The sequence below is a fragment of the Echinops telfairi genome, unplaced genomic scaffold (genome assembly GCF_000313985.2).
Source record: "Echinops telfairi isolate 266 unplaced genomic scaffold, ASM31398v2 ScPeMD7_2;HRSCAF=8, whole genome shotgun sequence".
NCBI lineage: Eukaryota > Metazoa > Chordata > Mammalia > Afrosoricida > Tenrecidae > Echinops > Echinops telfairi.
Window position 1 is genome coordinate 59,232,829 of NW_022103898.1, and position 13,669 is coordinate 59,246,497.

General features: G+C 35.8%; 1 protein-coding gene across 1 annotated transcript in view; it reads right to left on the reverse strand.

Annotated features, from left to right (window-relative positions):
- Window positions 1-13,669, reverse strand: part of TRHDE (thyrotropin releasing hormone degrading enzyme) — a 528,098-nt gene that overhangs the window by 44,237 nt on the left and 470,192 nt on the right. Inside the window, exons 12-14 of the mRNA XM_004700783.2 lie at window positions 8,008-8,155; window positions 6,159-6,256; window positions 5,614-5,721 (exon numbers count right to left, since the gene is read on the reverse strand). Coding sequence (XP_004700840.1) covers window positions 5,614-5,721; window positions 6,159-6,256; window positions 8,008-8,155 — 354 coding nt within the window. The remainder of the gene's footprint in view (window positions 1-5,613; window positions 5,722-6,158; window positions 6,257-8,007; window positions 8,156-13,669) is intronic.

Below are 13,669 nucleotides of genomic sequence, written 5' to 3' on the forward strand. Positions count from 1 at the left end.
CATAAAGTTGTTGCACATACTCATTGCAGCGAGTACTTGAGTTTGACTGTTGTTTTCTCAAACCATTTTTAAATGAACATATATTACTGACATATGGTTATTTTATATACCGTCACAGAATTGACTAAGACAGATCGGCAGTCTGAGGATAGAACTTGAGCTCTACCACGTATGATGATATAATCTTGGCAAATTATATAATCCTTGTGGGCTTTTAATTTATAATCTGAAAAATGACATAAAAATGATGAAATCTTGCACAAAGTCATTTCTATAAACAACTGATTGGAATAAACACTACAGAATCAAAATCTAGAGAGCAAAGTTTATAAATAAAAAGAACACATGAGTACATACGTGCCAGATTTCACTGCCTTCAGTCAATGCACGCCTGTGCCAACAATCTTTTGATGAATTTTCATCTTTTCTCTGCCAAATCAGTTTTCAACATTAAACCCGCTGCCATCTATCACAGCACTGTTTAGAGTGTCTGGGTCTGTAATTCTTTGTGGGGACAGATCGCCTTATCTTTCTCCTGTGAAGTGGCCGGTAGGTTTGAAACGCCAACCTTGCAGTTGGAAATCCAATACCAGACTATTGGACTAGAGTCAACATCGACCCTAGTTCTCCTTGCTTTTAAACTGTAACACCTCTTTTCCCTAATTACCCAACAGATAGGGAGCTGGTTATGCACTGGACTATTAATTGAAAGGTTCAATTTCCAGAAGCACCGGGGAAGCAAGGCCTAGTGATGTACTTGTGAAAATAAGCCACTACAACCGTCATGTAACACAGCCCTCTCTGACGTATATTAGGTCATCATGAGTTTAAATAGATTCAACTCAATTGGTTAATTACAGGCTACAAGGTACTATGTTGTTTCAGAGTACTTTTTAAAAATAGAGTGAAGATACCAGTCATCAATTTCTGGGATAGGTGATCTATATTACTCACTGTTAATTCTTTATATTAAATAGGCTTAAGGTTTTAAACTGTGCCTTTTAAAATTATTTTAAAAATAATACATTAGTAAAAAATTAAGAGTCTGTGTTTTAGACAGGCATTTAATTTCAGGTTAAATTTATTATTCATCGAAAACCACATATTATCATATTGTGAATTCTGTATGGTTAATTGTACATCCCAATACATTTTAATTCAGAGATTTTACATTATAATTCATCTGCCATAATAATATTTCCCTATATTTTACCCAGCTTAGGGCTATTATTTCTTGTTAATTTGCACCATCCAGTGAAAGAAACCAATTATTGTACCTTTTATTATGCTTTTTTTACACACAAAAATGGATATCGTCTTTTCTATGCCTTTAACATTTTTTTTAGAGTGAAATTTCCAGGGCTCACCAGCTCCTCTCATGGCTCCTGTTTTCAAGATTTTTTATCCTTTGTATTGTTCTCCACTGACTGCTTGGCAATCTGTCTCTTTTCTGAAATGTGGCATTCTGCTGAACTTCGTTTCCAAATCATAGCCTAATGAGACCTGAATGTAGCTCAATCCATTTTCATGCATGGCATCCCCATTACAATTCCACACACTGTAACATCTGAATATTTTAACAGGGATAAGCATGTTGGCTCATTCAGTTTATCATCCACTGTACATTTTGAATTTTTCTCTCATATTTTCTCTCGTTGCATTTTTGGGTGTCATTAGCCTCTCCAGAACAACTTTTTTTTTTTGACACAATCAATTTTCTGGAATTTAATACCAGGGATTATATCCCTGTGCCAGTATATCCAGATTATGCTTCTTTATAATGTCCACTCCACTGTCATGGAATTAATCCCAACACATAATGATCCTATAGGTACAGAGTAGAACTTCCCAATAGGACTTCCTTTTTTGTAACTGTTGTGGAAGTGTATCAGTAAATCTTTCTCCTACAGAGCCCCTAACCCTAACCCTAACCACAACCCTAACCCTAACCCTAAGCCTAACCCAAACCCTAACTACCCACTTCTCAGTTATTAGTAGAAAACTTACCTGTATAGTATCCCTAACTTTTATTATTAAGCTTTTTAATTGGCACTTAAAAAATTGAGTTAAACAAGAAAAAATAAAGCTGACTGATGTTTTGCTTCAGGTGCATTTAAAAAGAAATGATGCCATTCCCTTCATTGATTCAATTCAAGAAAGTTAAACTCAGCATAAACAACCAGAGTCTAGTATTGCTTTACTATTAAGCTGTCATCCGAAAAACACAGATTAAACCTCTGCTCTTCACTCAGAGGTGGCTCAGTGGGCAGCCAGTGCCCTCGCTGCAGGAGGTTACTTGTATATGCTGAGACCTGTCATCTGGTCGGGTGAGCAAATCTTAGTAAACACAGTTAGTTTCACTTAGCAGGTTTACGCGTCTACTTGCAAAAGCAAGCAATGCAAGAAGATATAAAAATGATGGAGGAAATGACAAAGTAACCTTCACATATTAGGTCCAAATTATTTCATTATGAATAAATGACAGTTATAGAAACTGAAATGAACTGACATATATCATTCATACTGGAATTACAGAAGTGATGGTTTTTCACGTCCCAACCCAGAAATCACCAGGATGATCAGACTAAATGTCAACCCATGTGCATTCTACCTGCACCCCACCCACCGACCTCCACCTCCGGTCAAGCTATGTCCAGCTACCAACCCATATTCACTCTCATAAGTCAGAAAGAGATTCCTCTAAAGAAGTAAGTCATTTTACACCCTTTTGGTTAGCACTTGCTTGACTCATATAGGAAAATTCTTTACTTGTAGCTCTGCCTCTCTGATTAATTTGAACTTCACCTTTTTCTTTGTTTTCCCACCTGGCACTGAGAGGTGCTCTATAAAATATTCTAAAGAGCACATTTAGAATCTATATCTTTAAATGTAGGAAATGGCAGACTTATTTTTTTTCATAGAAAATGTTAAAGCAATGGTACAAGCCCAATTTTTGGTTTAAGGTAAAACTATATGATAATGTCAATAAATTCATTGAAGGGTTAAAAAGTAACTAACTCCTAAGTTTTTTATAAGCTTAAAATTATATCAAAATTCTTTTAAAAAATAAAAGTTTAAACAACAACTATCAACTCTAATAAAAGGCATGTATTGATTTTATGTAGCTTTACATTTTATTTTTATAACCTAGTAATATGTAGTTGAATTGAGCGATGTGATAAGAAATAGGGAGGAAAAAACTTCATTTAACATGTTCGGGTCAAATATAATGTTTCCAGAGACTTAGCAAAAAGGTTTATCATTTGGAAAAGATTTTTAAAATGAAGATTTTTTTTTTATTTCTTCAGAAAACTGATGATGCATTTAATCAGTCATCAATTATATGCTGGGTCAATTGAGAGATATAGTGATAAAATATTTTCCCTCTTAGTTTAGTACAAGGCCCCAAATGAGTAAGTTAACTTAAAGGGCAAACAGAAAAATGCTAGGGGATATGAAATATTATGACAAATTACTAAATATTGCAGTGAAATACTTCCCTCAGCGACCTTTAAAACAGGATTGTTACCCTTTGATCTGGAGCCATTTAGATACTAAATTTAAACATAAGTAACTCTTGACAAGAAAAATGCCAACTTGTTCCATAGCAGCTTACGCGGTCTCTGTTGTTCTCCGTGCTCGTCTGGAACAAGATGCTGCCTCTGCTGTGCATGATGGTTACCCCTGACTCACCCTGAGGAACAGGCATCATCTCTCTAAAGTCCCCCGACTTCCTATTCTGCCCTTCCCTTCCCACAGTAATAAACACAGAGGCCAATAACTGGAGTGGGGCATGAGTTTGGAGTTCAATGTATGAAGAAAATAGGAATATGAAAATCTTTGCAAATATACTTAAAGAAGGTTTAAACACTATAGTAAGAAGATAAATGGATTTTTATTTTTATGCTTAATATTTCTTTCATTAATATTCACATTTTTTCTGAAAACAATTACATTAAATTACTTTAACCACATAGTATGCACTAGTGACCTGTTGGATTGTGACATTTTCAGATAAAATACAAGTTCAAGGTCACTGCCAGGGGTCACTAAAAGAATAAAGATCTCCTTTCATAACCTTTCCATTTATATTTTTTAATATTCATGTTTGTTGTGCTACTTTGCTTATAACATATGCAGATAAATGTTTCTGAAAGAATAACATGGTTTTATAAAGAGCCTTAATGAGATTGCCCCAATTTAATTATTTCATTTCATGGAATGATGGTCAAGCTATCACAACTTGAAACAAGCCGGTGCTTTATACAAGGGTAAATAAAAATTATTGCTATAAAATCATATAAACCTTTTAAAAAATAAAAATATCAAAATGAAATCTTTATTAATTAAAATATCAAATTATGAAGAAGTTGTTATTTCTGGACATATTTCTATACACTTGTAAAGCCAGTGTTTCCATCTCTCTAATTCTAAAGAATCCGAGCCCTTTGATTTACAGCCAGTCAAAACAGCACGTTAGGTATCCGGGTGGACTCAAATCATGCCCTTTAAAATTCCCTTTGAGATTTGGGTACAAAGTGAAATTTCAAGGAGCAAAATTATGGCTGTTTGGTGGATGGGGTAAATTTTCCCAACCAAATTCTCATAATAGCCTCCTCGGCCCCTAAAGAATTAGCAGGTGCATCATATTGATGGAAAAATAATTCCTTGGGGAATATTTCCTGGTCTTTTTTTCACCAATGCTGTTTCCAATTTTTTTTTAGCTTCTTCCTGTAAGTCTTTGTGATTGTTCAGTACCCTTCAAGAAAATCTGTCAGAATTACTCCTTTGGGATAAAAAATACCAATAAACAGTTGCCATCACCTTCTGGCTGATCTCTCTGTCTTGAATTGAAATGGGTCAATGGAGCCCCACAAAAGCCGCCGCTTTGACTGAATTTTTTCTTGAAAGCACCTTACTGTCCTCATGAAGGAGCCTGATGTCCTCGTACGTTTTGCATTGAGCAGCAGTGTAAAGCCACGGGCTGCTTGAGGGTAGCTGCTTCCATAACCATCGGCAGGCTGGAAACTCCAGGGAGCAGTGGGTTGTACCTTGTCCTATCCCAATGAAAAGCTTCCCGCCCCTGGGTCAATTCAGACCAACAGTGACCTTGTAAGTCAGAGAGAACTGCCCCTGTCGGTTTCCAAAACTTTAACTCTTTAGAGGAGTAGAACACCTCATCTTTCTTCCACCTATAAGCTTGCTAAAAGTCAGAATCGACCTATGGCAGTGAGGATTTTGTTGTTATTGTTTTTGCCTTCAGTTTAATGCCTTCATGAGACTAAGGTAAGTATATAACTTAGAGAACTCCTCTAGAGCACTGATGGCAGAAACATATTTTGTTTAGGATAGACCCAAGTATGTATGAGCTGAAACAGTAGGAACAACACTTTTTGACTTAGCTTCATACCTGAAAAATAAGGGCATAGATTAAGGATAGCCTAAAACGTGGAATACATTGTTACTTTCAAGCCATTGTGTCTTAAACTATGAACCTGCACAAACGTCCCTTTGCTTTTTCTCTAATACTTCAGCATTGAAAACGGAATGCATCTACTGAGACTCGAAAGCAGTTTTAAATCATATGAGAAATACAGGACTTTTTCAATTTACCTGTTCCTGTTGCTAGAAATCCAATCTGATATAAGTGTTGATGCCTGTTGGTGACAGTGCTTGTTACCAAAACTGCAGGCCAGCATGATAACCTCTCTGCGTAGTTCTCTAGGTAGCATCAAAAGGAAGAAAAATGAAATGAAACAGCAGTGTTACTGTCTGAAGAGAAAGTCAGGGCAACATTAAATAAGCAGTTGGTTAGTAAAGAATTAATATAAAGATAGATGTTTTTTTAGATCCTGAAATCATAAACTACTGGCTAAGCAGAGATTTATAAAAGTCAGAGCTGGAATCATTACACAGGGAAGGGTATGCGTTCCTATCACCAATTAAGGTAGAGTTCACATGAAGCATGGCAAAGATCCCTTTGTTCTCAGGGTCAAGCAATGGACCTGCTACCCAGCAGCAATCCTCCCAGGAAGAGGAAATGAAAGATCAGGAGGGAAAGAAAGATTGTCTCATGCAGCTAAAATCACAATGCTACTAGTACTATTTTATTGTACAGCTCATGGCGAAATTGAAAGAATAATCAAATAATACAGTACTCATGTTGGTAAGATGCTTGAACAAGGGATCCATTAAAATTGTTTTTTGGCCATCCAAGTTTGATATATGTTGTTGCAACTTGCTTTAAAATATATTCCTAAATGGAATAAGGAAGGTAGAAAAATAATGTCAGTTTTAAACATCTCTATTCTGACTATTAAAATTTTATAATAACATTAACATACTTTCTAAATATAGCTGCTTTCAAATAGCAGGAAAATTATGAGCACAATAATTTCCCATTACAATTTTATTTAACTTAGCAATTCAAATATAGGACATACAGATTTAATACTATCAAAATTTGGAAGTCTACTTTTCCTATTGTACAACAGAGTGTATTATAATATTAAATATTCCAGATGACAATGTTTACAACCAAATGAATAAATAGTAAAGTTGATGATACTTGGACTTGATATTCAAGAAGAAACACTGTATATCTATATAAAATGCACTATAGATATACTATAAGAAAGTGAGCACATAACATTTATTTTATACCAGTAGAATATATTTAAAGTATTACGATATATAGGCCCAGCCAGCCTACAGTCTATTGTTTAACTGACATCCACAGAATGCTCTTCAGTATAATTATATGGTATTTCAGAATCAACAATCGATCCAGCTAATGATATACTCAAAGCAATTTTTAACTTTTACTGAAAATGAAATGCCTGGCATTATGCACTATTTTAAACCAAAAATTATACAAAAAATGTGTTTTACTTTTACAAAAGTTTCATATTACAGTGTGTTTTGTTAAGGGAAAAAGAAAAGTATATGTCTTTCTCTAGTAGATATAATTTGTACATAACGGAAATGGCACATTTCTTTGCACGTCTGCTGTAAGAGTTGAGACAAAACTAACAATGAATGCTCAAGGCATGATTGGCCCTTTAAATAAACAACCAGGGTGCTTTCAAGTTAGTTTAGGGTACAAAAGAAGCACCTGTGACAGCTGCCTTACATTTATAATGGCCTGAATAGCCAATTTCATGACGTGGCAATAGAGTTTCCAAATGTGTAAATGAATTAGTATAGTCAATATGTCATAAGATGTAGGACGGTGTAGAAAACAGAGAGCAGGCTCTTTAACTGAAGGAGAGTAAAGATAATAGAAGGCACAGAAATGTATTGTCAAATGCAAAGCCTCACAACTGATAGAAAATTTAGAAATCAAAAGCTTACTAACAGTATTTAATCCGAATCTTATTTAAAATGATTATTAAATTAGATTAGGCGGTGTTAGCAGTGCAATTTGGTTTCCCAGGCTCCAGCCTCCGGAAATCTGGTCAGGGTGTTGGAATGTGGGTCATGTCCTCACGTCTATTTGGATTATCTGTTGTTTGCCCTCCTGTGTCCCCTTGGACCCAATTATGAATGGGCTTTTGCCTCAGTGTTGATCTTATCCTCGTTAATTAAGGAAGCGAATTGAATTCACTCTGCCCTTTTGGATAAAAATAATGACTGTGAATCCTTACTGAAACTGTCTATATTCTGCTAAGATCTTTGGAACCTCTCTACCCAGGTTAAGTCCTCTGTGAATACAGAGTCCTTTAACTATCGGGACGTAGGTTTGAACTTTAAGGATTTGCCACGTATATTTGCTCTTAAATCCTGAAGCATTCATTGAAGATTATTGACACGTTGAGGTATGAACAAAAGGTAGCTTGTAATAAATTTCTTCCTCGCATAATTTTCATCAGTGTGGAAGAGAAAAATCAGGACAAAAGTAATCACACAAATTAGAAGAAAGAACTAAAATACTGTAGCATCAATGGTGAATAGCAGATAGTAAAATAATAGTTTATCTTATGAAAGTAAGAGATCATATGTGATTACATTGAAGACGTTATAGTTCTCCATGCGGTCCAGCAATTTATCTAGAGGATAAAGAGCTCGGCTGGCAGCATGCCAAGGAAGAAAATCCTTCTCCTCGGCTAGGTATCTGATCATCTCCAGGGGGATATTCTGAGGCAAGTAGCCGGCTCTGTACAAACAAAGAATTGAATGTTAATGAGGTGTATAACAGATACATGATGAGGCAAAAATGAAGGTTTTACATATACAAATAAAAGACTACCAGCATGATTTGTCACAGAATAAAGAAGCCATACTTCGTGTTTAAAAATACAATTATTCACCTTTTAACTACCTCAGAAGATGCCAATGCCCCTTAATATATAGCAAGTTAAAAATTTAACGAACACACAGAAAACTAGACTATGTATGTTTAAAAAGGAAAGATTGCTGAATTTGGATAAAAATCAACCCTTTTTATTTTCATTCACAGAAACGGTTCCGAGGTAAAAAGTAAATGAAAATAATTGCTCATTGGCTTGAAATTTTGGTTTCTCCATGTATTCTTGTTGCTTTTCATGTAGTTCTGTGTCATGACTGCTTTAAAAAGCAGGGTCAAATAATAGAAAGCAGCTCAAGATTTTTGACTGCTACCTTGAAGTGTATTTCATATCTGTTTTTAAAAATAGCACTGCTTTTTATAATACCTATAAAAATCAGAGTATGATTCTAAAAGAATTCAAAAACAAAAATGTTAAAAATTTAAAAAATTTAAAATATTATTATCTTTGGATTTCCAATATGATTTCATATTCCTTTGGGGACCAATGTCAGATTTCTTGGAAGATATTAAAATGTATCTCTTTAAAATTATCTAAATATATACCGTTTGTATTTAAAAAGCCAATCCTCACCCTCCCACCCCCCCTGATCTCTCCCCACCAAAACAAAAACCCAAACCAAAATATGTATCTCTACTCTCTGGTAGACTACATACACAATTCTTATAAAATCAATGCAATATAAACTGCAATTTTCAAGAAGGCATACCAATCTTAGAATAATCAACCATTTGAGATCCAAAGGGCAGCATTTACCCAAGGACAAAATTTACAAAGGTTAGGAACGGAAGAAAAAGACAACAGAAGAAGAAATGCCGGAAGGGAGTGGGAGATGTGACGGTACATCGAGGGAAATGCAATCAGTGACATGAGACAAAATGTGTATGGACTGCTGCATGAAAAATAGACCTATTCTGCAAACGTTCACCCAATTCATAAATTTAAAACATCTGAAAAAATACATAATTGGCAAATAATATATTTTATGTCTTTAGAACCATGATCATAGCCTATTAGATTAACTAAGGAACATTAGTTAGTTTGCCACATTATTTAGTCCTAACTTGATGTGCCAAACAAAATTTATTCTATAAATAAACATTAGCTTAAAACTACATTTATAATATTCAACATGAAGACACACCTCATGGGACAACTTAATTCTCAGTAAAAAGAATTGCAAAAATTACCCCAAATTCTTATATAATTTCAAAATTTCCTAGAGCTAATATAGCTTATATATGGCTATATGTGTAACACTTTTCTTGCACAATTTCAATTCTACCCATCCTTGCAAGAACAGTATGATAGTTGACCATGGCAACCAAAATAAGCAGCTTTATGTCTTTGCTAGGGTCACAGTTCAATCATATTTAAAATTTTATTTCACGGGTAATTTACTAATGAAAATGGTATACAATATTTATAGAAGTAATTACTAGATTTTCTTTCCTAAAAGAACCATGTCGTCCAATATTTTGTGCTCGTATCATTTGTCTCCCTGAATTTTAAATTTTAAACATTGATTAGCATGTTTCTCATAAAATTGCCTCCACTTAACATATGCCATGGATTATGTTACATTGGCACTGAAAAAAATTATTAAAAATCCATTATTCTATGCTGAAGGAAAAATATTTCTAAATAAAATTGTTTAGCAATTAGATACATTATTTGGACTTTTCAAATTCATTTAAATGTGCAAAAATTTGCATCTGCATTTCTATATATTGTCATAATAGTTTGAAACTAAGCAAAGAAGTATTGCTTTATTAGAGAAAGTATCATTATTGTAACTTAATAATATTAAGTTAGTAATAAAAGTTATTATTCCTTGACACATCTCCCGTCTAGGTCTATACACTCCTGAAAGCAATGTTCCCATCTCTTTAACGCTTCCTGAAAGAATTCTGCACTCTGCTTTACACAACATCAAACTGGCAGGTTTGGTAATTTTGAGGGACTCAATTTGTATTCCTTTTCAAAGTTCTCTGAGATTGGGGAATAAAATGAAATCTAAAATGTGAAGATCAGGCCTATAGAGTGGATAGGGTAAGGTTTCCCAGATGAAATTCATATGGGACAACCCTGATGTCATTGAAAAATGAACAATAATATTACTGACATGGAAAAAAATTACTTGGTGCATCTTTCTTGGATGTTTCTTATCAATTCCGTTTTTCATCATTTTGGAGTATCTTCGTAATAAGTACCTATGCTTATCCTGCAGGTTTGGGGAAAGCTTATCAAGATAATCCTCGATGAATGCCACAGCAATAGTGATTTCCTATTGAGTTGACTTCCCTGACTTGAAGTTAACGGGCTCAACACATCCCCTCGGAAGCCACTGCTTTCACTGGATCTTTCCCTCTGGGTCATATTGTTCATTTTAAGGTCTTCTTGATATTCCTGAAAGTGATTGATCCATGTGAAAAAAAAGTTTTTGTGGGGGTCATTCCCATGAATTTGTTGCACAGATTCAATGATTTGTGAAGATGTCCATAGAAATTTTATTAAATATTTGATATTAGTCTTGACCTCAAACTCATTACTTTCCATGGCACCTAAGTATCATATTTTTGAAGGCACTCTAATAAAACTAAGGCTAGTGTACTACTGAGAGAACTTGTCTGCAGCTATCCACTGATTATAGAAATGTGTGTTGTTTGGAATAAACTCAAGCATATATGAGCTAATTCCTTGTAGCAATACCTTTTGATTTATCCTGTGTTATGTCAATTGTATTTAATTGGTTTTGCATCATTTCTGTAAATGGATTCACAGTATTTAATAATTATGCTCTCTGAGAAATATAACCACAAATGAAAAGTGCATAGATCCTGTACAAAAAGAAACATTCACTTGAAGAGTATAGACTACGTCTCCCACCTATACTCTATAATATAAAACAAATAAATCTCTCACCCTCATTTTTGTTAGCAGTGAAATAAGAATATCGAACCACAAGATATCCCTTTTACTTCTCCATTTTCCTCTAAGTAACATATCCACGTGACAGTGCTACGGGTCTGTGGGGAGACGAGCTGTTCTTTGTTGTCTGTTCTTAGTCTGGAAGCTCCGCTGAAACCATTTCACTTTGGGTGATTGCTGGCATTTGAAATGCCAGTGACATGGCATCCAACATCACAGCAATCCATGTACCACCTCAATATGACACACTGATAGACAAACTGGATTATATAAAGAAGAGTGTAGCACTAAGATTGGAGGAAGGCTTATTAAGAACCAGGGGTATGCAGATATCACAACCTTGCTGAAAGTGAAAAGGACTTGGAACACTTGCTGAGAAAGAGCAAGGAGGGTAGCCTTCAGCCTCTATGGAGGAAGACCAAGATCCTCATAGCTGGACCAATAGGCAGCATCATGATTAAGGCAGAAAAGATTGAAGTTGTCAAGAATTTCATCTTACTTGGATTCAAAATTAATACTCATTGAAGCAGCATTCAACAGATCAAAAGACATATTGCATTAGGTAAATCTGCTGCACAAGACCTCTTTACAGTATTCAAAAATATGCATGTTACTTTGAGGTCAAAGGTAGACCTAACCCAAGATATGGTATTCTCCGTGGCATCTCATATGCATGTGAAAGTTGGATGTTGAATAAGTAAGAAAGAAGAAGAAACGATGCACTTGAGTTGTGCTGCTGAAGAAGAATATTGAAGTACCAAGTACCGCTAAAAGGGCAAACCAATCTGTACTGCAAGACGGCCAGAGTGTTCCTTAGAGGCATGGGTGGCAAGACTACATTTTACATACTTTGGACATTTTGTCAGGACAGACCTAGCCCTGGAGAAGGATATCGTGTTTGGTAAAGCGTAAGGGCCGTAAAAAGAGGAAGGCCTTCAAGTAGATGAACTGACACAGTGCCTGCTTCCATGGGCTCAGGCATAGGAACAACTGTGAGGCTGGTGTAGGACCATGCAGTGTTTCGTTGTGTTACATGTAGGGTTGCTATGGGTCAGAGCTAGACTGATGGCACCCAACAATACCATATCTATAATGCAGTATGCTGAGAAATTATGATAACATATGAGCTTCTCTGTTGGCTGTTAGTACTTGCACTTGAGTTGGTTTTGACAGCGGCCCTCTGGACATCAGAACAAAACACTTCCCAGATCTGTGCTATTCTAATAATTATTGTTCTGTTTAACCTCGTCGTTGCATCCACTTTGTCATTCCATCTTACTCTCTTCCTTTCTTTCAGTGTCCATCTACTTTACCAAGCATGATCTCCTTCTGCAGGGGCAGGTCTCTGCTGATAATAGTCCAAAGTATGTGAGGCAAAGTCTTGCCATCCTTGCCTCTAAGACACATTCTAGCTTTTCTTCTTCCAAGACAGATCTGCTTCTCTTTTTGGCCATCATGAAACTTTCAATAGTGTTCACCAACACCATAATTCAAATGCATCAATTCTCCTTTGGTGTTCTGTATTCCATGTGCAGCTTTCACATGTGCATGACATAATTGAAAATACCATAGGTTGGGTCAGACCGACCTAAGTCCTCAAAGTAATATCCCTGCTTGTCAACACTTTAAAGATGTCTTGTGCAGCAGATTTACCCAAAGCAATACCTTATCTGCTGCTACTATGAGAACTGATTTTGGATCCAAACAAGATGAAATCTTTGACAACTTCAATCTTTCCTTCATTTATCATGATGTTATTTCGTGGTCAGGTTGTTAGGATTTGGGTTTTCTTTATAATGAATTGTAATCCACAATGGAGACTGCAATCCTTGATCTTCATCAGGAAGCACTCCAAGTCCTCCTCACTTTCAGCAAGCATGATTGTGCCATCTGTGTATTGCAGGTTATTGATGTTTCCCTGCAACCCTAATACATAACAAAATGACAAATTCTACTGTGACCCAGAGGTTTTAATTGGTTACTATTAAGGAGATTTCCAGGTCTTTCTTTATGGTCTTAGCCTGAAAGATCTGTCAAACCCTGTCATCCTGACATAAACCTGTTGGTATTTGAAATGGTGGTGGCATAGCTTCCAGCATCATAGCAATGTGCAAGCCATCAAAGTAAGGCAAACTGACAGGTGTGGACGCCTTGTAGTTAACTGTGGTCTCATGTCTAAGATCTACCCTGTTTCTCTGAAAGTAAGACATTCCACGAAAATAAGACCTACTTACAGTTTTGCCTCTCGCTGAAATATAAAGCATCCCCCCGAAAATAAGACCTCCCCAAAAATAACACCCCCCAAAGCTACCATAACTCTGGACTCTGGACCATAGTGGCGGGCTCCGCTGCACAGCTCACTGTTGGCTGCAGTGCAGCCGGAGCAGACAGGAAGTGTGAGGTCTCTTTTAATAAAACGATAAATGTGTACC